Consider the following 26,860-nt stretch of genomic DNA (forward strand, 5'->3'; position numbering starts at 1 on the left):
CAGATTTCTTATATCTACCCTTTTCGTCTCAATTACCTTTTTTTTTTAATTTTTTGAATTTTTTAGAAAATATTTATTTTTTATTTTTAATTGCATTAAAATAATATATATTATATAAATAATTAAAATATTTATAATTTTTATAACAATTTTATTAATATTTATTATATTAAAAATAGGAAAATAGAAATTATTTTGTATTGTTTGTTAAGAGTTGTTTTAAAAAATAATTTTAGAAATATATAAAATAATTAAAAATAAAATACTAAATAAAAATTATTTGTAAAACATATTTAAAATATTTTAAGTTTCAAAAAGATTTTTATTTTATAAAACATTGCAGTGTTTTTTATAACTGTTTTTTGAAATAGTTAGCGAACGGTCCATAATATTTCCGACAAAAATGGGACCCACACATACTAGAGGGTCAATGAATGCACGAGTACTCCTATAGAATGAAGTAGACTTGGACTTGACTTTGAAGCAGCGGGGACTACTGTAGGATTGCTGATGGCTACCCACTGCTATGTGCTGGAATTACCGTATACTCCCCATGTTCCGATATAAGAAGAACCGACCGAAAAATCTTAGGCTAGGGTGGCCTTGGTCACATGGCCTATCTAAGATCCCTAATGGCTTTCGCCGTCTTTCTACTCGATCCCTCCCCTGGCTTTCCTCCCAGGAATCTTGCCGGCTTTCCTTATAACTTTAAATTATATTATTTGGTAACTTTTGGTAGAAGGTTCTTACGGACAAGAAAGGCGGGAATACCGATCTAGATTATATTGAATAAAAAATATATATCTTAAAAAATATTTTTTAATAGGATATAATATTAATAGATATTAAATTAAATGAACGGGATAATATTGGATATTAAATCAAATAGGTATGATATCCCATGGTAATATATTTAATATGTAGTTTTTATATTTAGTTTGTAAAATAAATAAAAATAAAATAGAACATATATTATTTTTTAATGTTTAAAATATAAATTATATTACATTTTAATATTTTAATTTTAATAATATTCATGATTAAAATATTTAAATTTTATAAATAAAAAATTTTATATTATGTTTTTCAATATATAAAAATAATTTTTATATATTGAATAATATATATTAATTTAAAGCCTTTAAATAGGAGTTGAAAGCCCAAACTAATCATCAGATGCGGTTTGACTATGTTTGGTTCTCTAAAGGTTTGAAGGAAAATACGGAACAAAGAAAATAAAGAAGAAAATTATAAAGAAAGAAAAAGTAAAATAAAATAAAAATTAGATTTAAAGTTAATAAATTATTTTTGTATATTACTTTAATTTTTTTTTCACTTATTTAAGTCTTCTATATAAAGATTAAATAATCTAAAAATATACAAATTTCTCAATAATTTTAATTATATTTTACTTTCTTTCACATTTTCCATAACAAAACCAAACATAAGAAAATAATTTTCTTTAACATTTTTTTTTCCTAATACTTTATGGGAATCAAACATAGCCTTTGAGATTGACTAATTGATCAACTAGTTGAACCAAATACTAGCCATTGAGATTACCATTGCTCAATCCATTCAATTAACCCTCAACCGGTCCTAAACATGTTAAATACATACTTCTAGAAAAGAGAAAATGCAAGTGCACATCCACCAATTGAGCCTAATTGGCTCAACTGATTCCTCCTACTTCAACCACTTGCATTATAAAATGTATTAAAAAAAACTCTGATTTGAGGCTTAGAACCTTTGATAACTTGTATTCAATTTCTTGAAGTCCATTACAACAAGTTTAGGAAGAATTAAGTTCTAAGGATTTTTTTAAAATAAAAAACAAAAAAAGGAAATTGTACAATTTAAAAAATAAAAAATAAAACCAATTTAAGCACTTTGATGATTTTAAGTGTTTAAATAAAAATGAAATGCATGGTCTTAATACACCAATACCCTTATAAAAGATCTTAGATAAATGGTTATCATTGATCTTCTCTTCGAGATCTTTTCTTTCCTTTTTAATTAAAAAAAAAATTCCCTTTTGGCTTGACATATCTTCGATTGCTTCATTAAAAATCTTTTGACCTAAATACACTATTAGTTTCAAACAAATTGAGATTAAGCATACCTTGGTTTCACACTTTGATTGCTTAAACTTGTTATCATTTATATGAATGAGGATCTTGGGTTCTCAAATTGAATTCATAAATGTGATTGGAAATCAAGGCAAAGTTTCAGTAGCAAGATCAAATTTAGACTTTGTTTGAATTGAATTGTCTATGATGTTTTTATGCTTTATTTGGATTCATTAAATTCAACAGGAAAGGACTATGGACTACTGGACTAGGGCAGCAACAATATTCTTGGAAATGCTATGCTTTGGAACAACAATTAGCTTTGAAGATAACTGTGATATCACACATCGGATAGGGGAGAATGTTCTTGGCGCTATATATGTAGAGACTCCTCTTGACCAAGTAGACGTGTTTTAAAACCGTGAGACCCCCTTTGGGTCCAAAGTGGATATATCTACACGGTTGGGAACATTACAACAACACTCTTTTTCTCATGAGTTGTGCAAGACTTTGAAGATAGACAACAACACTCTTTTTCTCATGAGTTGTGCAAGACTTTGAAGATAGACATGGAGGGTAGTTTCTTGTTCTAAGTCTCTTGAATTTGTGATTTCTTGCATATAAATGGTGGTGAGCATTAAAACATGGGACCACATTTATGTTCATGTAGCAAGAATGTTGGAGTTTTCACACCAAGTGGAAACAGTGAATCTATCAGTTTGAATGTGTAGCTTGGATCTCTCAATTCTTACATCTCTCCCAAGATTTTCCAATTTTATTCCATTTTCCTTCTTTTTCTCTCAAATTTTCCCTTTCATCTTCAATCATTTTCTATCTCTAGAAGACCTGTGCTTCGAACTATCAATTCATTGTTGGAAGTGTTTGGGACGTTGTTGAAAGGTTCTTTTCGCAGAGCAAAAAATGTGCGTTCTTCGCTTGGTTTGTTATCTGTGCTAAATGGAAGGCTGGGGTTGTTCCTTCTTCGAGTTTCGGTGAAGGTATGCGATTAGTCTCTTTGTTTGCTAACAGTTTGATGGAGAGGAATGGAAATGCATAAGATTCAAGACCCTGAAGTTCTTCTGTTCTTCTATGCGTCCTCTGCAACCAATTGGGTAAATGGCTTAATTAGTGACATATATTGTTGCTGATAAACATGGAACCCACACAGAGGTCACTGCATACATCAGTCCATGGACTCCGTCAAGGAGAAAACACATGGGGATACAAAGTCAAAGAAGCTGGCGCAGCAGAGAAGTAGACTCCAGACAATGAGTTTAAATTGGGTGTCATGTGTAAGCTGTTTGTGATCCTCTTCAAGCCTTCATCTTCGCTGTCCCATCACTTATCCATTTTCTGAGCTGTGTGAGACTCTAGTCTTCTTGCAAATCTAGTCTTCTATGTGAGTTAAATTCCCATCTAGCTGCAATTACAACATATGCTACTATTCCCAATTTTCTTGATTTCATTCTATGGCTAAATCCAACAATTCTCTCATGTTTTACAGATGAGCAAACCAGATATGATGAACAATAACTGCCTTGGATGGGCAGCAAGAGACGAATCTGGAGTTCTATCGCCTTACACATTTACTCGAAGGTACATATATGTAGCAGTGCAAGCTAAAAAATGTTTCAATGAATAAAATCTTCATAGTTTCTCACCGACTCTCTTGATTGACAAAACTTTGTACAGGGAAGTTGGGGATGAGGATGTTTCACTAAAAATTACACACTGTGGAATATGTTATGCTGATATGCTCTTTACCAAGAATAGGTTGGGAGACTCAAGATATCCGTTGGTTCCTGGGTGAGTCTTTGGCTTTGCATCTATAATTCAAACGACAAATTGTAGGTAATCTTTTTGTTTGGAATATGTACTAGGCATGAGATTGTTGGGATTGTGAAAGAGGTTGGTTCCAATGTTCATCACTTCAAAGTTGGCCATAGAGTTGGAGTTGGAGCATATGTCAATTCATGCAGAGAATGCGAGTCTTGTAACCAGAGTCTAGAAGTTTATTGCTCGAAGGGATCAGTCTATACAAGTAATGGGGTTGATGCCGATGGCACGATTACAAATGGAGGATATTCTAGTTTCATTGTCGTCCATGAAAGGTGATCAGCTCAATATTAACCGATGATTATCTCGAGTTCTTCTCCATTTTTGTATCATTTGGACTTCTTTAGAACGATGATCGAAGGACTTTAATTTACCATTGGACTTCATTGAACGAAACTATGCATACTTTGAAGCAAAATTAGGCTAATTAAGAGTGAGGGCTGATTTTTTTCTTTTCTTTTCTTCCTGGTTTTGGTTGAATCAACAGGTACTGTTTCAGGATACCTGATGAGTACCCATTAGCTTTAGCAGCACCCTTGCTATGTCCTGGAATTACTGCCTACTCTCCCATGGTGCGCCACAAGATGAACCAACCTGGTAAATCTCTAGAAGTGATTGGGCTAGGTGGTGTTGGTCACTTGGCTGTCAAGTTTGGGAAGGCTTTCGGATTGAATGTAAAACTTTTCAGCACAAGTATATCCAAGAAAGAGGAGGCATTAAGTCTGCTTGGAGATGACAATTTTGTGGTCTCATCAGATGAACAACAGATGAAGGTAAAAGCCCTTAAAACCTATGCAAGGTTTGGGGTTTAAGATATCGGTAAATTGATGGTGATTATCTTGTATATATGCAGGCAATGGCTAATTCACTTGACTTTATAATTGACACTGCATCTGGGGATCACTCACTTGATCACTATATGTCATGTTTGAAGACTGCTGGTGTCCTAGCCCTAGTGGGCTTCCCTGGTGATCAAATCAAACTCAGTCCTGCAAGTCTCCTTAGGGGTAAATTATACATTCATCAAATTAATTTTTTTTTCAGAAGACATATAGTTAAGTTAGAATACTGATTGAATATTTGTGGGGCAGGTATGAAAACCATCTCTGGAAGTCTAGTAGGTGGTGTGAAGGAGACTCAAGAAATGTTGGATTTTTGTGCTGCACACAAAATATACCCAGACATCGAAATAGTTCCAATCCAGTATGTAAATGAAGCTTGGGAGAGGCTGACAAAGGGCGATGTGAAGTACCGGTTTGTAATTGATGTTGAGAACTCCCTGAAGTGATCACAATAGAGTGGAAGAGGAACATGATTTTTCTGATTACCCTATGGTGGGGCTTTAATCAAATACATAGTGATTCAAGTTATTGAATGATCATCAAATCTATCATATATAAGATGATCCTTTTTTTGTTAAGTAGGTTTGATCCTTTTGTAATCAGTTACAGTTTTCAACATAAAATAAGTGAAAAATAATGTTGGATTGTGTTCTAGATGTTGATGATAAACTAATGACTAAATTTTTAATACAATGGTTTTTCTAGCTTATCGTTCTCGGTTTCGCATGGTAGATCATGGATAAAAATGTTTATGAACATGGGAATGCCCAACAAAAGAAATGCCTGATTTGAAAAGATGTTCAAAATAAACTTTTGGCATAGGTGGATTAAAGAATTCAGAAAAACAGAACAATCCACAGTTGGTTGGTAATTAGCTTTTTTTTTCTTTTGATTTTTCGTTTTATATATCAATAATTCTGACCTTACAATCAATGATATTTAACAAACATAGATCCAGTTTTGAATTATTAGTTAAATACTTGCACATGTCATGTGAAAGTGGTATAATCCTCGTTTGACCATGTTCTTTAAGTACTGGCATATGCAAGGAACCCACACAGAGGTCACTGCATACATCAGGCCTTGCACCGAGTCATAAGGAAACATGACCGCAGCCTGATTATATTACATTGTAAAAGAAGCAGGTTAAACAATCAAGTAGACTTCATTGTGCATATATATATATATATGATCCACTCCTTGACCTGAGACCAATGCTTCTTCACTGCCATAACTGTACTGATCTCTAGTCTTGCAGGTAAATTTCTCTCCTCTACTGATGTTTGTCTCCAGCTTTGTACTAATCTTGATCATATGTTTCTCTGGTGAAACCAAATTAATGCATGCCTTGGCTATAACCATGACCATATGTGTGTGTAGATCATATGATGGAGAATTGTCTAGGATGGGCAGCAAGAGATCCATCTGGGGTTCTTTCACCTTATTCATTTAACCGCAGGTAACAAATTCGTTGGCGATAACCATACATACTTAGCATATAGAAATTAAGTTCAATTCACCTATCCTTTTAGGGTATCTAGAACTCAAGTATATTGGACTGAATCAATTTTATACAGAGTTGTTGGAAGTGATGATGTTTCTCTGAAAATCACCCACTGTGGGATCTGCTATGCTGATATAATCCATACCAGGAACAAATTTGGAAACTCAAAATATCCTGTAGTTCCAGGGTAAGTCCATGTTTTGCACCTATGATTAAAATAACGAAGGGGGTATTTGTCTCCTCGGCTTCTCGTCTTCTTATCCAATCCAACTTAATTTTACTAATCTTTGCTTGGATTGGTTCATGTAATCTACCATGTATTTATGTTGTGCATACAAGACATGATATTGTTGGTATAGTGAAAGAGGTGGGTTCCAATGTTGGTGTCTTCAAAGTTGGTGACAGCGTAGGAGTGGGAACATATGTCAACTCATGTAGAGAGTGTGAAAACTGCGAGGAGGGGCTAGAAATCCATTGCTCAAAGGGCCCAGTCTTCACATTTGGTGGGGTTGATGTGGATGGCACCATCACAAAGGGTGGATATTCCAGTTTTATCGTTGTTCATCAAAGGTGAGAGCCCTCAATATCTTTTGATTTTGTTACTGTGGCTGAAACTTTCCTATATGATAAGCATGGACAACTGAAATCAGAATTATTTTAGGTTTCCATGGGGTGTTTAAGGAAGCATCCCTTGTGCTTTGATGTCCATAGTGCGACCAAAAAGCTAGAAACAAGGACTAATATGTTGTTTTCATTTTTTCGGTTTGGTTGAATTAACAGGTACTGCTATAGGATTGCTGATGACTACCCATTAGGTTTAGCAGCACCACTGCTATGTGCCGGAATTACTGTATACACCCCCATGATCCGCCATAAGATGAACCAGCCAGGTAAATCTCTAGGTGTGATCGGACTAGGTGGCCTTGGTCACATGGCTGTCAAATTTGGGAAGGCCTTCAGATTGAATGTAACAGTTTTCAGCACCAGTATGTCCAAGAAAGAGGAGGCCTTAACTCTGCTTGGAGCTGACAAATTCGTACTCTCATCTGATGAACAAGATATGAAGGTAAACACCCTTAAACCCTATACATAAGGAAGCAAAGTTTTTAAGGTTTAGGGTTTATGATATGGGTGATTGGATCCAGGCCATGGCTAAGTCACTTGACTTTATAATCAACACAGCATCTGGGGATCACCCATTTGATCCATACATGTCACTCTTGAAGACTGCAGGCATCCTGGTCCTTGTGGGCTTCCCTAGCCCTGAAATCAAACTCAGTACCATAAGCCTTCTCACCGGTACCATTTTCTTCCTACTATTAAACTTAAGTTGTGGTTACTAGTTAATGATGAAACAAAACTAATGAATGAACTGAAATGTGTGACAAGGTATGAGGACCGTGTGTGGAAGTGTAACAGGAGGCACAAAAGACACAAGAAATGCTGGATTTTTGTGCTGCCCACAAGATATATCCAGAGGTGGAAATGGTGGCAATTCAGAATGTGAATGAAGCTCTGGAGAGGGTGATCAAGCGAGATGTCAAGTACAGGTTTGTGATTGAAATTGAGAAATCTTTGAAGTGATGGGGGAGAAATGGAAGAAAATGGATTAGAAGGCAGACAAGCCTGCAATATTCAAGTGCTTAGGCTTCATGATTCTGTTTAGATTATGGATAACTAATTAGAGTTATATGCCAATAGACATTAAGTGAAAAAAACTAATGATTTCTTTCTATGTTAATGGAAAAATGGAAGGTTTGTGTTGAATAAACCGTCTCTTTGGAGGGTCTTGAGAGGGTTTTTCTTTTCTTTTTTCCTTTTTTTAATTTAATTTAATTAATTTATTTATTTATTTTAAATTTGGTTCAACTACAGTATTAAAGTTATTTTATTTTGTTTCATGAAAACTGATGTCTTGTTTCTTTGACCAGTGTGGTTATATTTTTTGATTTATTAAAGGAAATAAAAAAAATAAGAAAAGAATTTAATTTTTTTTGTCTAATTTAGCTTAGAAGATATAAGAAAAACTCAATTACAGTAAAATTATTTTACAATGCATACATTTTCGAACTTTTGGAATATATTTTGAAAGACAATGGAATGAGTTTGTCGAGTTGTCCACTCCATCCTATGATAAAGATAAATAGGTTTCGTTTAAGTTTGAAAATTTTTTTAACGTTGTTAACAAGAATCGGGTATGACTTTATCTCACCCTAACCTTATTACATAAAACGTTAAATAAAAAATTATTTTAATTGATTTTTTTTTCAACTTTTTAAAAATATATAAAATATTATTTTTCATAAAAATAAATTATAAATATTTATTTATTTATACATTATATTTATTTTTAATAAAATCTAAATTAAAAAAAAAACAAATTAAACCAGATAGGATGAGTATGATAATAGATATAAATGATTAGGATAAGATTAGAATAAAGGTAAATTGTCTCTGTCCACGATATTGTCATCCTTAATCCTAATAGTCTTATTTCATACCATATACCTCTTTTAACTAAAGATCTAATGCAAAAAATGACATTATTGTGACTTGTCTCATTTAATTTACATAGATGATCACAAATCTTACTTTACATGTGTTTGGTTCATGAAAACCTCAGTAGAGACCTTCTTTTTATATTTAAATATAAAAATTATCATATTTGAGTGCATATAACTTAAAAAAATATTAAAGTTTATTTTGTAAAGTTTTTCAAAATAGTTTTCAATTATTTTTAACAATAAAATTTTATTTGAGAACTTAAATATAAGAAATATAAGCCTTATTTTGGTAACTGATTTTGAAAACAATTTTGAAAAAATAGTTTTTTAAAATTGTTTTCTAATATTTTGTAGAACAAATGTGGAACCTAAAATTGTTTTTAATATGTTTTAATTTTTTTTTTTATGCCCATAGCTTTATTTTTAATCATTATATATATTTGTATAATTATTCTTTAAAACAACTAAAAGAAGTTATCTGAAGATACCCTATTTTCTGATAATAGAAAAAAAAACAAATTTTGATTGTTGAACATATTTTTCGGTTTTTTTGTTCTAAAAAATAAAAAACCGTTCTTAAAAATAATTGCCAGGGCCATATATATATATATATATATATATATATATATATATATTTTAGCTTTTTCTTTGTGAAGGTATTGTGGATTTATGTACATGCAAAAGATCCTAATATATATATATATATTTCATATTTTCAATTGTTTTTTGGGTTGTTTGATTAAAAGAGTCGTTAGAAACCCGAATTTAAAAATTTAACTTTTCATCCATTTTTTTATCACATTTTGACAAAAATACTTTCATTATTTTCTTATAAATATAACTTTTCCTTTTAAAACACACATATAAATACTGTAACAAATAAACATAAACATAATATTCTCTATAATTTAACAAATATTTATTTATCAATACATTAATAACTTCGATAATATAATAATTTCTCTTATTCTCAAGCTTATTATTTTATAGGAATTTTCTTATATATTAATTCAATATAAATCAAATTTTTTGTCAACTTAAGAATTATTTAAATACGAATAAACCTAAATTCCAAAACACTATAACTTCTACCAAGATGGAACAAAACAACTGCTTTAAGTACAAATAAAAAATAAAAAATAAAATTTTAATAATAAAAAGGTAATCCATAATTTTTGTGAATATTAGTATGAAAGATTTAAATAAATTTATATAAATTCTTGAGCAATTTTCAAAATCACTAAACCTTATATTGAAAATAAAACATAAAAAATCTTATTTGTATTACACTTGGAGAAATATGACTTTTATTCTTAAATTTAGATTCCGACCAAACAAACACGCCCTTTGGAAATAATGAAAGGGCCGGGCTTGGGCCTAGGAGTACGAACCTAGCCATTGTGTGGGCCTTTATTAATTATTTAGGAAATATGGGGTTGTATTGTAAATACAAGAAAATTTGCCTGTCTACAGAGAGAGACAGAGAGACAGAGAGACAGAGAGCACCATAGATGGTAAAGCTGTGATGTAAAGTCTCTTCTTTGTGGTTTGATTTCAGGTATCATCCTATTTCAACCTTTTAGGATTGTAAATGTTTTATCTTTTTCCAATTTTTACTATCAAATCATCGTGGGTTCTGAAAATTGAAATTAAGGTTTGTAGTGAAGTTGTGGGGTTTAGGGTTTCTCTTCTTGACACCCCTCTGTCATTTCTTGTATGTTTTTTCTTCATTTCCTTCTAGGTTTTTCTGGTTTCCACTGTTAATCATTATTCACTGTATCCAAAAATAAATAAATAAAGATATTGATTATTGTCATGTATGAAGAGCAAAACCCTATGACAATGCTCAATGGGAATTTTTTATTTTAATGAGATGAAGAATTGGGTGATGGGTAATGGGTAGCTTTGAATTTGCCCCAATTTTTGGTATATAAGCTCCACAGATGAGATTACTGGACTTGCATAATTACAAAGGATGGATTTCGAGCTGGAAATGGAGAATCTGAAGTGTATTTAGATTACCCTTTTGGTATTGAGTAATGGGGATTAGGGGAGGGAAGGTACCTCCTCATACTGTTTTCTTGGATTGATTTGTGTATGTTTGTGTGTATACTCCATATACATTGATATAATGTTCCTGATCATGTTGGTTGAGTATCCTCCTTTTTCATGGTTTTAGTTTTATCATGGTTTATATTAAGCCTGCAAAAGAGATTTATGCAGTGCTTATGTTCTTGTGCGGCTGTGCCATTTAGTGTTGTATTTGAAGTAATTTTTATGGAAAATGTTTAGTGTTTCAGATATAAAATGGTTCAGTTGCTTCTGTCTGAACCAAGCTGGAGCGATGGTGGAGATGAAGACTCTGTCAAGCTTAGAATTTCTCTCTTAAATAAGTTGGAATCAATTATCTGTTCATTGATTTCATCAAGAGCTCGGTCTGAGGCTCGAGTATGGCTTTGCAATGCTATGGCGGGCATAAGATCTATCATGCCCCGCCATCAGCGTGACTTATTTGTTGACCTATTTAGGTCTAAGCCATGGAAGCGTGGCCTAGCTGCTCAACTGTGGCGGATGATTTTTGAGAAGATGCCACACAAAGCAGGGAAAATTATAGCCAAGAAAAGTTATATGCTTGAGAATTTCTTTAAAGGTTAGTTGGTTTTTAGAACTTTCTGCTATTAGTTCATGTTTTAGTCTGTTTTTCCATGATGACATTTCTTGCATTCTCCTTTCTACAACTTCCTTCTTTTAGAATTTCATTTTTACTTAAATTAGGTTGTTTAGTAGCTTTAACCTAGTCTTTGTAGTTGCACGTTTCAGTTCTGGGAAATATGCTGTATAAAGTTCTATGTTTCTAAATAACCTAGTTCACTTGATGTTTGGGAAAGTATAAGTAATTATCAGGGACATTAGTTATTAAGCTACCAATTTGACCCAAAAGCTTAATCCATTAGGTGATAGTTAGTCAATAATGTATACCAAGCTAATTCGGGTCATAGTCTTAATACCTTGTTTGATGACCAACCATTTTCAAGCTTGCATTTGAGCTTAATAAATGGGGGAAGTAAACAAGCAGTGAGGTTTGAACTCATTACCTTCTTAAAACCAAGCCTCCAATGTCCTGTTAAGCTACCAATTGACCCAAAAACTAAAGCTTTTGGTGAACTGATAGATCAATAACTTATATCAAGCTAATTCAAATAATAGCCTTAACCCTAGTATACCTCCTTCTTCTATGTTGTAAATTTGCTTGACCAAATTCACATTAATACATGTAATATAAATGTGTGATTGGTGGGCATACTCCTGCTTAATTTGAATCTTTAAGGAATCCTGATTGTGTGATTATTTTTAACAATGCAGGAAATCCAACACGTATAATGCATTGGTTTTCTAATTTTTCGACTGGTGGTGGATTGGAGACTAGAAAAGGTGCTAAGGCATTATCCCAATTTGCCTTTGTGAATCGGGACATTTGTTGGGAGGAACTTGAATGGCAAGGAAAACATGGGCAATCACCTGCAATGGTTGCAACAAAACCGCATTACTTTCTTGATTTGGATGTCCAGAGGACAGTGGAAAATTTCCTTGAATATGTGCCTGAATTTTGGTCCTCCGATGAGTTTGCTGAGTCACTTAAAGATGGCGAGATTTGTTCTATTGATAGAAAGTTCTTTGTAGATGTTTTTGTTGATCTGATGTATAAAGAGGATTCAAGAAGTGTGTGGGAAGCAATAGACGAGTTCCTAATGGAGGAATCTTTCTCTTCTCTCTGTCAACACCTTCTTATTGTTATTGAAGAGCCAGACTTCTGCCTTTTCCTGGAATTGATTCATAAATATATCAACCCAAAAATGGAACATAAGGATTTTGGACGTTCATCCTGTTGGCTTGAGATTATACTTTCTAAGTGCAGTCATTTTGAGTCTATTGATCACATACTTCTGTTAAATGCTGTTATTAATCAAGGACGCCAGCTCCTACGGCTTGTACATGATGAAGATACACAAGAGGAACAAGCAAAAATAAAGGATGTTGTGTTGCAAATTTGCACAATCTCAAGCAATGCCAATGGCTTGGCCCCAATCTTGAAATGCTTCAAGACAAAGACCACAGAAGTCATAAAATGGTTGGGTCTTCAGTCTTGGGTTCTCCATTATAGATTGTCAGAGGAATGCTTGACACCTGAGTCCTGGGAATCTTTATTCCTAAATAATGGTATAAGTTTTCACAAATCGGATAAATATGCATTGCTACATGATGATGGATTTGCAGAAGAAAATGGGTCAGATTTGGATGATAGGACCTCAATCAGAGCTAGACGCAAGAAGAAAGAAAAAAGTAGAAAGAAAAGGAAGAAGAACTTTGACCATGATGACATCTACGAGAATGAGCTGTTGGATTTTGGTACATCCAGTGATAGGCTGGGTTTGGGATCTCATACTGGAAGTTGGTTACTCAGTACTGATGGGTACTCCACTTCATGGAGCAGTGTAAGTTTTTCACTTGGAAAAGCAATGAAATCTTATCTGTTCAACTATTTTTTCTTGATCCTTTCTTGTGTCATCGTCTCATTATTTTGTGCCTAAAGAACATTGTTGTTAGCCTAGGCCGGGCATGTAAGGGAATTGTCTATACATTTTACAGATTTTTATCACTTGATGCCTTGCAGGTGGATTTACCAGAACACCTATCTAAGCATTGCTTTTCTACATGGATGAGTTGGATATTTACCAAGGCTAGCTCTGTGGCTTAGATCTCTTGACATGGTTTTGTGATCTAAACTCTCAATGGTAAGACTGAATATTTACCTTTCATAATTTGGAAAAGTTAATACAAAGTTTGTCTTTGAATTAGCTACAACTTATTTTGCTTTCCCATTCATTTTTATTTTTCCTCTATGTTGATGGTCTTAAGGTATGCAGCAGTGGTCTGGTTTCACCTTTGGAGAGGGTCGTCGGTGCTCGTGGAGATCCTCAAAGGCTTTAACATTAAGTACATTCCTTTGGAGGAATAAAAAAAGTATGCCTTTCTATTAAGGAAGTCTTCAGATTGCTGTGTATAATCTCACTGATGACTTTGGAGGTATTGTGGATGGTGTGGTACTTGTCAAATGGTACGTGCAGGTTTTGAATTACAATTTCATCTTGAGCTTCATGAGTCTAAGAGAAAAGGTCCACTGAATGAAAATTGACATGGTCCTGCAGGCTGATGCTCATTAAGATTCCATGGCTTCAATCCAGCTGCAGTGATCAGTTTTTCCCATTCCCATTTGTGTCATGCAGTGCTTAGTTTTTTCATCATAACAAGAATGCTTAAAGTGGCTGTGTCTTGGGCTTTAAAGTGGCCAAATATGCAGCTGAGAATTTTCAACCCTCTCTTTTGGTGGGGTGGTTGGGAGGTTGCTTTGTCTAGGTAAAATGATGGCAAAGCATTGAAACAGAGAATTTTTCTCCTATTCATTTTAAAATTATGTGTTTCATTTAAATTGTGCCTGGTTGCAGGACAATGTAATGGTAGATGGAAGTCTCCATTGGCGAGACTCAAAATATAATTGGCAGAAGCTGGAACAATTGAGCATCCAGATTCCAGACATATTATGAAGCTTGACGTGGGGAGCATCTTTGCAGGAAGCTATGCCTGAGAGCCGGTGATGAACTTCTATGGTAGTTGGGGTACCTGTATTCATTGTGTTCAAGTTTTGGTACCATGCCACACTATAAGGATATGGCAGATAACTGTACTCCTTCCTTGTTGGGCAAGCTTATTTGAGGATGAATTTTGATCTTGTAAATTTGTGAACATCATTATGGGCACTATTATTGATCAACCATAACTCGGCCCAAGTGGGAAAACCATTTCCAAATTTTGAAATGAATAGAAACCTGTTTTCAATTATTTCACCTTACCAAATATCCAACAATTGATTCCAAAAGCAGGTTACTCGGCATCACCACCCGAATTTGATTTGTAGGATTATCTTCCATTATTGTCATGAAGGGAGTGTAAGCAAATCGATTATATTGCGATTGATTTCGAAAATTTTGGAAACCGATTTTGTCAACTTGATTTTTTGTTTTCTTGTCTCCAAACAGATAAAATCTGAACCAAAATTGACTTTTTAAAAAATTTGAAATGTTTTTATATATTAGATTCTATTAGAATAATTCATTGTTCTTAGATTATGGTAAGATTAATTTATATATATATATATATATATATATATATATATATATATATATATCATATTTTGGGTAAAAGATTTAAATATATAATGAATTTCAAATTTAATTTGGTTTCAATTAGTTTTAAAAATAAATTAGACTTAAAACCTATTAATTGTGCGTCCAACAAATCATTTAAACTGAAACTGGCTTTAACCAAGCTTGATTTGGCCTAGTTTTTCTATCGCTAAAAGATCAATTCGATTTTGATTCAAGCAAAAACTTTGGATTTGGAAAACCGATGCAACCATACCTTTTTACACACTATCTCTTGCATGTTAAGGCAATTATTTTACCGAAAAATTAAATAATTGGAAAGCCCAACTAACCATTTCAGTAGTAGGAGCACTCTACATTTGGTATTATCAGTTTCTAGGCCTGAAAATTTCGACCAAGAATTTGGAATCATTTATTCTGAGGCTTTGCCCATAAAAAGACAACACCCTCAACATTTAAACCATTACATATTTCCAATCTTAAAGAACTTGGACCCCTTTGGAAACTGCTCCTAAAAATACTTCTTTAATACTTAAGAACAGAATTCAATTTTCAAACTTAATCTGACAATTTTGGATTTTTTTTTTTTTTTTTTGAGAATTTATTCTAAAAGCAAGATTATTTTCAGAATTTATTTTGAAAATAGAATGATTCTTAAAAACAAAATTTAAAGTCCTTTTAGGTATTTTCTTTTTTAAAATGTTCTGAAATATAACTGAAAAAATAGAAAGTAGATTAAAAAAAAAATTATATTGTATGTACATATATATACATGAAAAATAGGTGGAGAAAATAATTTTTTTTTATACTAGAATTCCCAAATATAATTTAAGAACTATTAATTAAACCATAGGTGATATAAGACTACCCTTTTAACCTACCATCCTCAGACAAGGCATGCAGAAGTAGTAGTTTCACCCATGGGCATCTATCTTAACTCAGAAGCAACCAAATTAGTAGGGTAGAAGAACATTTTAATTCAGAAGTATATTATCTTAAGATGTCACATATTTTACAAATTCATGTTATTGTTTTACAGTTTTGGTCATAAGATTGGGCATTAACAAATTCAATGAAGCAACTTACAGCACATACAACCTACCAAGGTTGCACAAAGCTACTTTTTCACGTAACCAAGAAGCCATTTTCCACATGTAAAACCCCACACCATCTTAGAGAGTTTCATTGTCAGGTAACCATGAAACCACATTTCCCTCATCTCCCATGTCCTGCAAATAAACAAATAAAAAACATAAAATTAATATCAGTCATATATTTTACATAATAACCCCAATTATTCATCATCAAATTCAAGAAACAGAAGTGCAAGCTCAAGAACAAAGAGCATACATTCTTGGAAGCAGCATCAACAACTTACACCTAATAGCTGCTAGAGGGCTTTCACAGACTTAAACTAAGGTGAAAGAATTTGGCAGGAGTTGATTCTGAAATCTCAGATGAAAGGCAAAAATGTCAATATTATATGACCTCAATGCCTATAGTTACCAGTTGTTCATGAAGACATAACATTTCTATAAATGGAAGCATTCATCATTTATAGAATTACAAGCTGACAATTAAGTATAAGCTTTGGCTGCTTAACCAGTTACAGTTTTTTAGGTTCATTACATTGTAGGGAAAACCAGAAGTAAGAAGTGGTCCGGAAGAACTCACTTATTTCTGCTCTAAGAGCCATGGAATGATAACAAGTTCTACAATCATCCAACAGCATCAATAGTTCCATACTGCAACTTTAAAACACTCTGCCTTCAGTTGAAACAGAAGGAGGCATAGATAGTTCCACACTATATAGGTTCTTTACTTAAAAAAACAAAAAAAGTATAAATAATAAATTAAAAATTAAAATTAAATGAATAAAAGGAGAATCCATTCACAGAAAGTATAATTTTCCTTCTCCAATAGGCAGTAGGAATAGGAAACTATCTAGGCGACCCTTAGGATATTTAAACAACTGTTGGGATTGAGTCCCTAAAAGTAAGACATGATGTAACAAAGTTAGACTTAACTATCCCCTTACTATCCTTTTGATGTATTGACATTGATTTAAACATTTCACTCATGTCTCTTACATTGTACATAACTTGAGTGCATTAGGAGTTGTACAAAAGATACAAGTCATGAGTTTCTTATAAGTAGGTAAGTTCCCCACAGTCGATTCATGGATTTGGGTAATCAAGTAGAGACTATTTTTTTTTTTTTTGATAAGTAAACACACAAAAAAAAAATATATGTTAGAAAAAAGGGCGTCTTAAGGCTAACCCAAAGCATACAAGGGGTATACAAGAGGCGCCAAAAAGCAATAACAAAAAGAAAAGGGGATACAAAAAATCACCAGCCCTCATCTAGAACCTAACCAATAAAAAAAAGTTGATTAAAGAAAGAGGTCCTTCATCATCTATAGTCTCTACTTGACTTGTAATCAAGTAGAGACTATAGTGCACCACCTCCTAATTAGAGGGATGACCTGTCTTAGCCGTCGGGATAGGTTTCCCATGGTGAGTACACTAGTGTATGTGATGCACACTAGCACGGAATCACTTGTCAAGATTCACCAAGCTACAATACTGCATGGACTCTCAACCTTGAGAGGATATTGAGTCTATATCAAAATCAACAGGAAACTTTGATCTACAAGCAAGACCCTAAAGTGGTCATATATCCCTATAGATAGGGTAATTGTCGATGGAGGCTGGTGGCAACAGGTATTCGTAATAGAGGCACCATGCTATCTCATGGGATTGAGACAATGTGTCCCCTTAGATGATCCAAATGACATATAATTATGAAATCTGTAACCACAATAATTCCTTTAGTGGAATTTGACATATGCTCATTGAAGTTAGAGCATTTCAATTGATCACATAATAAGTGAGATATGTAACTCAAGGATTTGAAAGGTGATCTTAATAGGTATAACACTACCTTGTTAGATCACAGACACCAGTTTATAAAGAGTTTGCATGTCTGATAGTAACTTATAGACCCGAATTTCGTTTTACTGTTATTTACATAGGGTACTGGAGTGCAGTTGATTCTCTTTAGTGTAATGTTGAATCAACTTCAGAATTGGATTCTGAGGGAGTCAGTACTCCTATGGGTCCCAATGATCCCCACTCAACTCATATACCATGATTGCACAGTTTATGAGGGTTGGATTGGTTCTAGGTCCATTCTTAAGCATAAAAGTGTTTTGGTAATTACGTAAGGTTGCACAAGAGAAAATGAACAAAGTCTCTAGATTGAACTAATTGATTAATTAGATGGCCTTATATGGTTAATTAATCAATTAGAACCCGTTTTGGGCTAAATTAAGTGACTTAAGCCTTGATGGGCTTAAGTCGCTTAAATACACCCTTATAACTTAGGGTTTTCTAATGACTTTAGTTAATTGTCTTCCATCTCCAGAGAAAGAGAGCGCCAAGGTTTCCACCCTTTCAAAGCCTACACTTTGGAGTACCAAGATCGTGGTTCAAGTCATTGGGCGAAAGATTTTGGGTGTGCGGGACCTCCAGACTATTTAGACATGTTTTTCACCACAAGGAATTGATCTGAAAACATCCAAATCCAGGTATGAGGTTCATATCTCTAGATCTATAGTTAATAATGGTTTTTACTGTCATTTTATTTCATTGTGATAGATTTAGAGATGCTTAGGGATAGATACATGCACCCTACAAGATCCAGGGCATGACAACAGAGTAATCCAGGGTTCTTAACAACAACATCAAAAGGAAAATAAAATCTTATAACATTCAAATATCCACAATATTAAAAGCCTCTAAAACTCCTACAAGTTTGCTTGCAACTGAAGAAAAAACCTTAGAGCAAACCAACTCAAGTTGGTTTGAAACCCCTAATGCAGAAACTAAAATTCGTATATGTTAACATGATAATTTAAAGATTCAGCAGAGAAGGAATTTTGAACAAATATTCTTGCTAAATCCTAATGACAAACAACTCCATAGCCAAACAAAAGAAACCTGGTTACCAAATATTTCTAATCTTTGTGATTATAAAGATACTACCATCTAGATTATAACAATTTCAGCACTCCAAGTAACTTAATTTCCCCCTTTTTATGAATATGTTATGCATCAAATCAGTCCTGTTATATGAAATAATAGGGAAATTCAATGGTTAGTGATCATTTAGAACAGAAATTAGATACAAGATTTTAGAATTGGACCAGTAAAACTAGTCGATACTGGTTTTTGCTGTGAGCCATCAATTTCCTTACTTTTAAGTAAATGTTACCAGCAGATGACCCCACTAGTATCTCTTTCTCTTTGCTGGACAACCCCACTAAATCTTCAATCAAATAATAATAATTATGTAAAAGAAACATACCCAATGACACATGTGGGGCAAGAACTTTGAGAAAAACTCCCACTTTGAAGACTAGATCCAACCACAAAATCTTGAGGCTGTAACAACAATAAACTTTCAGAACATGTATCAAATTGCCTACATGATAGCAAAGTTAAAATAGAAATATGATACTATACATGACAATAAAATATTATGAGCACAGGAGATGTTAAGAAAAATTAATAGGAAAAGCAATCAATGACATTGTAGCATGAAGTGTATACAAACAGAACACAACAAGACAGTGGGTTTTAGACTGCCAGCCATGAACTATTGTGTAAAGACCACTGCAACTATTGATGTTAAAGGTCTTTCTCTGGTCTAATCCAATTCAATAGTAGGATATAATAAGGGGATTCTTGACAGGCATAGAATGCAGAGTCTAACCTTGGAGTCCTTATAGGAGCCTAAATAAAGTTAATTCACAGCACCATTCAAGCAAGCCAGTGATGGGGTTGCATGGAAAGCATTCTCAATTGCAGAAATAATCCCTCACAGGGGATATTTCTCAGAATTAGCAGGTACATAGCCAGCTTCATTCAGAACTTTTTGTCTTGGTCAATCAGTGAACTCTAAATAAATTTCAGTATGAAATAAACAAACATAAGAACATACAAGATGATGGAAGGAAGCAGTATGTGTAATGTTATGAATTCTAAAGTAAGATAGAATTTATCGGTCTGTTTCAACTAAAGCATGATAAGTAGATTCCTGCCAGTGACCCTTGTGTGTTTATAAGTGATGAAGTATTGGATCATAATCAAGCATATATTATTGAAGCTGATGTCAATCAGATAGCAGTGTTGGATCTTGAGAAACTTAGAAGTGCGTTCAATAAATAATGTTATGTGAATATTTTAATAATTTTGACAAGAGTACAACCTATTTGATATTATATGAATTTCAAAATGGAGAAAACAGATGCAATCTGAAACAAAAATTCTTCCTATGTAGAGACTTGCAATGAAAGACACCAAATAGAAGTGTGAGAAATAAATCAGAATGCCAACCTGGAAAGGGTCTTAACATTATCTGCATGTAGAAATTAGAAAGCCCAAGTGATGATGTAAAACATCTTGTGCTTCCAAGTCCCATAAGGATGCCTCAAATTTAAACATATGGAAAATCCTCAGAAAAATGTTCTTTTGCAATGGCCATGGATTTTAATCAGTTTGTCAGTATGGAAGAGTTGAAACTGTCTGATAAAAATATTAACATTGCAAAACAATTCCTCATTTCCAAGCACCAAATTCTATGGACTGAAGTGATATGTGCCCCAGATACAAATCCTTTAAATGTTGTTTACACAACCCAATTCGTCTTCCATTCAGGCTGGGATGGATACAACTTGAGAACCCAGTCTTCCATCCTGGAAATTTCTGTCTTTCCATCACATGAAGGGTGTAAACACTTGGTGCAGCAGCCAAACATCCCATAACAAAACAATTACAACGTCGTGACTGGCTCACCATTCTAGCTAGAGATAGTAGACACAATCCACTATAAGAGATCCCATACATTAAGGCCTCATTGGTATCAGAAGCTTGAGAATCTGATGTTTCATTCACCTTCTCCTGCTCTATCTCTAGAGTAGAAGGGATTCTGCATAGTTCTGTGTCAGACCGTTTCTCTATCTCAGTTTCATGAAGTCGATACTTTGCTGCTAGTGTCCTGATGCAAGACTTCCTCAATTGATCACAAATAATGAGCTTGACCTCACTGAAGTTGTCACACTCACTGTACCAAATAAGCCATCTGCGAGCAAGCCCTGAAAACCAGTCAACAATTTGGATATCATCTTGTAAAATGAGCATAGGAGATGCACAGGGGTATCCTTTAGCATTTGTCAATCGATATCGTAATAGACGCTTCTTTATTACATTAACAGGAGCAATAATCTTTATGATAGGGACAGATTCAGTACAAGACTTGGAATTAGGCAGAAGTGCAAGCATTGAAGCAGTTTCAGAAGCAACATAATCCTCTGCACGCTTCTGAAATTCATAAAAGGAGTCCCTTAGTTCTTTGGGAAGGAGAGGTTCTGCAATATACTTAGATAGGATAACTCCTTCATTCTCTGCAGCTTTCGCCTTCACATCATGCAACCATATCTTTAGCAAGAGCTTGTACCAATGATCGGTTTCCATCCCAGTTTTGCGGAAGCAGGAAATTTGACTCAAAACGGAATCAGTGTCAGCTAAATGCCTGATCTCTGACTCTTTAACCTTCTTCAAACCATGAGCCAGCCATTTTTTTCCAATTCTAAGTGTCCCAGCATCCCAAGCCTCTTGTTTTTGTGAAGCAAATAACCTAACCTTTTCTTTTAACTTGTGAACTGCTCTTACAGTAGGACTTTCTCTCACACTTCTTTTAACCAAAGTGCCAAGAAATTGTATCCCATGAGGTCCATGACATGGCAATAGTTCTGATTGATTACTGACATCTAAATGGAGAGAATTTTGCATGTAATTTAGAATCTCAGACTTGAACTCAATAGCAATGTCTTTGGAACCTGAAATGGCAAAAAATATCTCATCCATGAATCGACAAGAATGAACCCTAAAGTTGGAGCTTTCCCTGCCTGTGTATTTGACATCATTGCCTTTCAGCTGTCTCCTAAACCAGCTGCGAAGCTTGGAATGAGATTTATCATGATCAATACACATACCTGGATCCAAAGCTTCATACCTCATGGACATTCTGTAGAATTCATGGTCAAAGAGGTCAAGGTATATGTTCATTAATATAGGGGACAATACTCCCTCTTGGGGAAGACCATGGCCTTTAGGGAAACCCCCAAACTCCAAATTCAGTACCTGGGCATGAAACATATTTTGGATCATCACAAATAAGTTTGGATCTTCAATCTTATCCTGCATTGTTGAAATGAGTTTAGCAAGGACAACAGCATCAAGCTTTTTATTTACATGCAATATGAACCACCAATCAGGATTAGAGATCTCTTTGCTGATGTACTTTAATGCTGTGGAGTGGCCCCTCCCACTTCGACAACCATGTGAAATCTTGGAAAAGTAGGGTCTATAAACAATTTCCAAGACTATTCTAATGGCTTCTTGGACAACCTTGAGCTTTAAACTAGGAAGGATAAGGACTTCTTTCCTTGCACTCTTTGTTGATATAGAGAAGGTATTGACATTGACATTAAAACTTCCGCCAAGGAGCTCTTCTGCCATGGATTTAAAAGAAATGTTGTCACCATCCAATGCCAAATCAACATTTGAATTGATCCTAATACAATTGTAAGCATCCTCAAGAGTTTGTGGGTTGGCGATCACTTTCACCATAAGGTCTTGAAATTTTCCATTGACATATTGCTCTTTGACCCTCTTCTTTATGCGAAGTTCAAATGACCTCTTAAGTTCCATTCGAGCCATGGGTCTTATCACATGGTTAGAAGATTCCTCCATTAAAAAGGCTAAATTCTTTGCTAATGTCGGTTTTCCAATATCCTTATCAGCATCACCACTAACTGCTCCAAGGGTGGAATAAACTGCACAAGCTTGCATTCTTTCAACAAGTCTTGCATTTATGAGAGATAAATAACCTAATCCAAATATAAGAATGAGCAATGAAGGAAGTTTAACTATAGAAAGATGTATAACAAGTAAATCAATAATAGTTTTATCAAATATTTAATCAATAGAATTGACATGAACATCAATTGGGACTCATTCAACTTTTTTTGATAGGTATCAATTGAGACTCATTCAATAGGAATCATATCAAAATGATTCGTTATTGATAATGGCAATTGTAACCCTACAAAATTTGGAGCTAAGAAAACCATACTTTAAAGTGGGTCATCTAAAAAAAATAAGAAACAATGGATATGTCACCAAATGAAGAATTCTAACAACCTATGGATCAACTCACAAGCCTTGTAACAACTATCTGGGTTATGCTGTTTTCAGAATCATGTCAATAAAGGTTAGACAAATTGTTTGGTCATTGATGCCTGAACAGCACAGCCTCACTCCATACTCATGACCCAAGAGGTCAGCAATGTAGACAATGAAACTTTATACATGAAATAAGTGGAGCTAAAACAGACAAATGATAAAATGATTTCACGTAGAGAGTTTACTAATACCGAACAATAATGATGAACTGTTGCCACTAAGCTTCATTCTTTTGCAAGCACTAGGCAATCCCATGAGCCACATTTCTTCTCAGAAATGAAACCTTGATCAACTTTTATTTCCTTCAAAACGTTCAGAAACGCTTCAAAGAAGTATAAAGAATTCATCAGTTCAAAGTTGCATAAAAACTCAAATATAAACTGAAAAATGACAATTCCATTTAGTATATGCTTGACATACTAATGAAATAACATTTATTGCAACCACTGCAAAGCAAATTACTTTGAGACATTAGGAAAAAAACCCAACAGTTTACATAGAAAATGGTTTTAAATTCCAATTCCCAGATTTGTTGTGAAATATTCTGAGATTTTTTTTTTTTTTTTTTATGACAACTAAGTAACCTTTCATGGCCAAGCTCTTAGGACTCTCCATGGGGACCCAAACCTCGGGGTGTTGACCGTCCTACAACAACCAGCACCAGGTAAATGTGAAATAATCTGAGATTTGTTAAGCTTATTCTATTGTCAACACGATGAAATGTATTAGCAAATGGTCCTTCAAATTTTCTTCTCAACCACTGGCATTTCTTTACAATTTCACACTACTTATTCAAGATAATAGGATCCTATCACATTAATATAGAGATGTTCTTCTATAATATTAAAACACATCAAACAGCTACCTCAACTATAAAGCCACTAGGCTTATGGAGAAAATTTCCTTTATGCAGGCCAAATGTATGGGGAAGAAAAATAGAATTTCCATAAATAATAAAAGGGAAAAATATATTAACCTATTCTCCAATCAAATTTTAGTTCTACAAACCTCCAAGAATAAGTCATGAAAAGCATCCCTATAATTGATATTATTTTCTAGAGAATGAATATATATCATCTAAAATAATGTGGAAAAGAAACATTACGAAGTAATTTACTCTGTTGAAGAAAAAGTTTTCATTTTTGTAAATTCTAATCAAGGAGAAACTTTATTTTTCAAATTCCATTCTTCACTTCCATAATTTATAATTTTTTGAATTAGAAAATTTTCACTTATAAAAAGGTCGAGCATTATTGAAAAGAAACATCTGTTTGCATAAATACTTGCTTTCTCAGCAACCAAACAGGTCATAATCTGGTACGGAACCTCAAATCAAGAAAGTGAAAAAGAAAAAAATAAAAAAATAAAACTTATAAAACAATCAAGGGAACAAGAACCAAAACACGAAGCAATTACGAAAAACTCAGAAACTGGAGAAAGGGAACCCTAGATGTAGAAATGAAATGAAAAAGAGGTGGTGAAGGGGGATTGAGATTCCGAGATTACCTCATTGCTGATGATTGGGTACGTTCCGTGGTGTGATCGTCTGCATTTAGGGCTTCTCATAAAAATGTATCGAGTGTGGAGTGTAGGGAAGAAGAGAAGATGGCCAACCGGCGGACTAGCAAGGGGACCGACCCTCTCCACTCTGCTAAGGTTTCTCGTTAATTCTAAAAATTGGAAATACCTTCCCAATTTTTATTTTTTATAATTTATAATTAAATTTAAAATATTTTGAGAAATTAGGTTCAGTAATTTGTGTTTTCTTCTTTTTTAAAAAATACAAATAAAATTAGATGCCAATGTTTTTAAAAAAGTAATTTATAAATATTAGGGGCAGGTTTGAACATATTTTTCCATATTTGTTTTTAAAAATTATTTTTAAATTAAAGAATAAAAAATAATTTATTTTTAAAATTAAAAAAAATGTCTATTTGAATAAGTTTGAGTACATTACATACAAATACATAATTTAATTCCTAAAAACAATGAATAATTATTTTAAATAGTTATTCTTAAAAATTAAATTTTGAGAACTCTTTTTCGAATGCGTTGCAAGTTCGTCCACGGTAGAAAAAGTGTGGGCGTTGCTCAAAGGAAAAATTGTTGACCAAACACCAACAAAAGGGAAAGAGAATATAAGGGAAAAAAATTAAGAACTTCTATTGAATTAATACTTATAATGCTAGAAAAGAATAATGAATAAAATTGCTTAAGTGCATTATTTTACCACTTTTCCCTTAATGTACACAATTTTCATAATTATCATCAAATATTAAAAGAAACTTATTTAAATGGAATTGAAGATGAATACAATTTGTTTTTATAAAAAAAATTATTAATTTAAACAATGATTTTTTGTAATGCCCAAGTTTTTATTTTTAGGGGTAATTTAGGAAATTATTAATTTACTAATTTAATTAATTAATTAATTAATTTAATAAAAAGGAAGAGGGATGAAAAGGTAATTTTATGAATAAATACCCTAAGTATAAATTAGAATTCTGTTCTTCCTATTCTTTTCTTAATCACGTTCCTATTCGCAGAGAATTTCTAGAGAACGTAAGATTGGAGTCGGATTCCAAGGTTTGAAGAACAGATTTCTATAGGTAATATTCTAGCTCATAGATTAATATTTTAGATTCATTAGTTAATTTCAAGCACGTTAGATATTTTTTTGAAAACCCAAATCTAGATTAGGGTTAGTTTATTTTTTTTAATTAATTCATTTTAATATCAAAATATTGAAAATTTAAGATTTTGATTTATTGTTGGAAATTGGGAAATCTTAAGTTTTTGGACGAAAAAAAAAAAAGATTTTGTGGAAGATTTCGATTTAGGCTAGGGTTAATATTTAAATTAAAAATGAGAGTAAATAAATATATTGTTATATGTGGCTTAAGGGATTAGGAATATTAAAATAAAAAATAAAATAAAAAAGAGGAAGGAACGTTGTGCACACTGGAAGAAGTAAAAAAAAAAAAATGGAGAATGCGTGTGCACACCGGAGAAAGTTGGAGAATGGTAAAAAAAAATAAAATGGAGAATCGTTAGGGATAAAGTTTATGTTTGAAAAAAAAAAAAAAAGTGAGAGAATAGAAGTTTTAAATAAAAGAAAATAAAGGTTTTGGTATTGTAATTATACTAATGACGGGTGTAAGTTAATAAATAACATAAAAATTAATTAGTGAAATAAATTATAGTTTAATTAAATTAAGTTGTATCCCAACAAATAAATTAAAAATAAATTAAGTTTTATATGAATTAAAAATTTATAATTTTTTTTAAAATATGAATAGATTAAATTATCTTTCATAATTAAAAACATTAATTTGAATACCTAAAATTTTAGGATTGACAAACCTATAATTTTAGATAAATAGTAATGATTATTTTTCTTATATTTTGTTAGGTGAAGAGTAAATTTTCAGGATTATTTTTCTCCAAAGTTTTTGAGGACTTCTTTTGAGACAAGGGAAATTAATGCAGTTATTATTTTTTTTAGAAACAATTTTTATATACATCCTTTGGAAATATTTTGAATTAATATTCGTTTTATGTATGGATCAAATATG

The 26,860-nt window shown here is 33.0% G+C and overlaps 3 protein-coding genes and 1 pseudogene across 22 annotated transcripts; 3 read left to right on the forward strand and 1 right to left on the reverse strand.

The window, feature by feature from the left end:
* Window positions 1-3,146: 3,146 nt before the first annotated feature.
* On the forward strand, window positions 3,147-5,373 carry LOC100244946 (probable cinnamyl alcohol dehydrogenase 1). The gene is made up of 7 exons (XM_002273111.4): window positions 3,147-3,468; window positions 3,574-3,665; window positions 3,762-3,875; window positions 3,950-4,180; window positions 4,393-4,678; window positions 4,759-4,912; window positions 4,997-5,373. Exons 2-7 carry the CDS (start codon window positions 3,574-3,576, stop codon window positions 5,191-5,193), a joined length of 1,074 nt encoding a protein of 357 aa, XP_002273147.1. The 5' UTR covers window positions 3,147-3,468; the 3' UTR covers window positions 5,194-5,373.
* A 964-nt stretch (window positions 5,374-6,337) lies between these two features.
* On the forward strand, window positions 6,338-7,995 carry LOC100267251 (probable cinnamyl alcohol dehydrogenase 1; annotated as a pseudogene).
* A 2,194-nt stretch (window positions 7,996-10,189) lies between these two features.
* On the forward strand, window positions 10,190-14,653 carry LOC100852824 (uncharacterized). Of its 8 annotated transcripts, none has more exons than XR_009466193.1 (7): window positions 10,190-10,313; window positions 11,048-11,405; window positions 12,119-13,248; window positions 13,428-13,548; window positions 13,673-13,871; window positions 13,963-14,170; window positions 14,260-14,653. XR_009466193.1 is itself a non-coding variant. In XM_059738318.1 (5 exons), exons 2-4 carry the CDS (start codon window positions 11,063-11,065, stop codon window positions 13,509-13,511), a joined length of 1,557 nt encoding a protein of 518 aa, XP_059594301.1. In that variant the 5' UTR covers window positions 10,196-10,313; window positions 11,048-11,062; the 3' UTR covers window positions 13,512-13,548; window positions 13,673-14,653. The 8 variants fall into 8 exon arrangements, 2 of the variants coding, with proteins under 2 accessions (XP_059594301.1, XP_059594302.1); XR_009466198.1 differs by having other exon boundaries at window positions 10,196-10,313; window positions 13,673-13,840; XR_009466195.1 differs by having other exon boundaries at window positions 10,196-10,313; window positions 13,681-13,871.
* A 1,280-nt stretch (window positions 14,654-15,933) lies between these two features.
* LOC100251856 (nuclear intron maturase 4, mitochondrial) lies at window positions 15,934-24,970 on the reverse strand. 13 transcript variants are annotated; one of them, XM_059738324.1, is made up of 6 exons: window positions 24,792-24,970; window positions 23,870-23,930; window positions 23,477-23,607; window positions 20,376-22,930; window positions 19,345-19,421; window positions 15,934-16,727 (listed from the first exon to the last, which is right to left on the reverse strand). In XM_059738324.1, the coding sequence occupies exons 3-4, from the start codon at window positions 23,547-23,549 to the stop codon at window positions 20,598-20,600; spliced, it is 2,406 nt and encodes an 801-aa protein (XP_059594307.1). In that variant the 5' UTR covers window positions 23,550-23,607; window positions 23,870-23,930; window positions 24,792-24,970; the 3' UTR covers window positions 15,934-16,727; window positions 19,345-19,421; window positions 20,376-20,597. The 13 variants fall into 13 exon arrangements, with proteins under 13 accessions (XP_059594307.1, XP_059594311.1, XP_059594309.1 ...); XM_059738328.1 differs by lacking the exon at window positions 23,870-23,930 and having other exon boundaries at window positions 15,934-16,205; window positions 16,651-16,727; window positions 24,792-24,955; XM_059738326.1 differs by lacking the exon at window positions 23,870-23,930 and having other exon boundaries at window positions 15,934-16,421; window positions 16,651-16,727; window positions 24,792-24,955.
* Window positions 24,971-26,860: the final 1,890 nt, after the last annotated feature.

Source organism: Vitis vinifera, chromosome 7, assembly GCF_030704535.1.
Source record: "Vitis vinifera cultivar Pinot Noir 40024 chromosome 7, ASM3070453v1".
NCBI lineage: Eukaryota > Viridiplantae > Streptophyta > Magnoliopsida > Vitales > Vitaceae > Vitis > Vitis vinifera.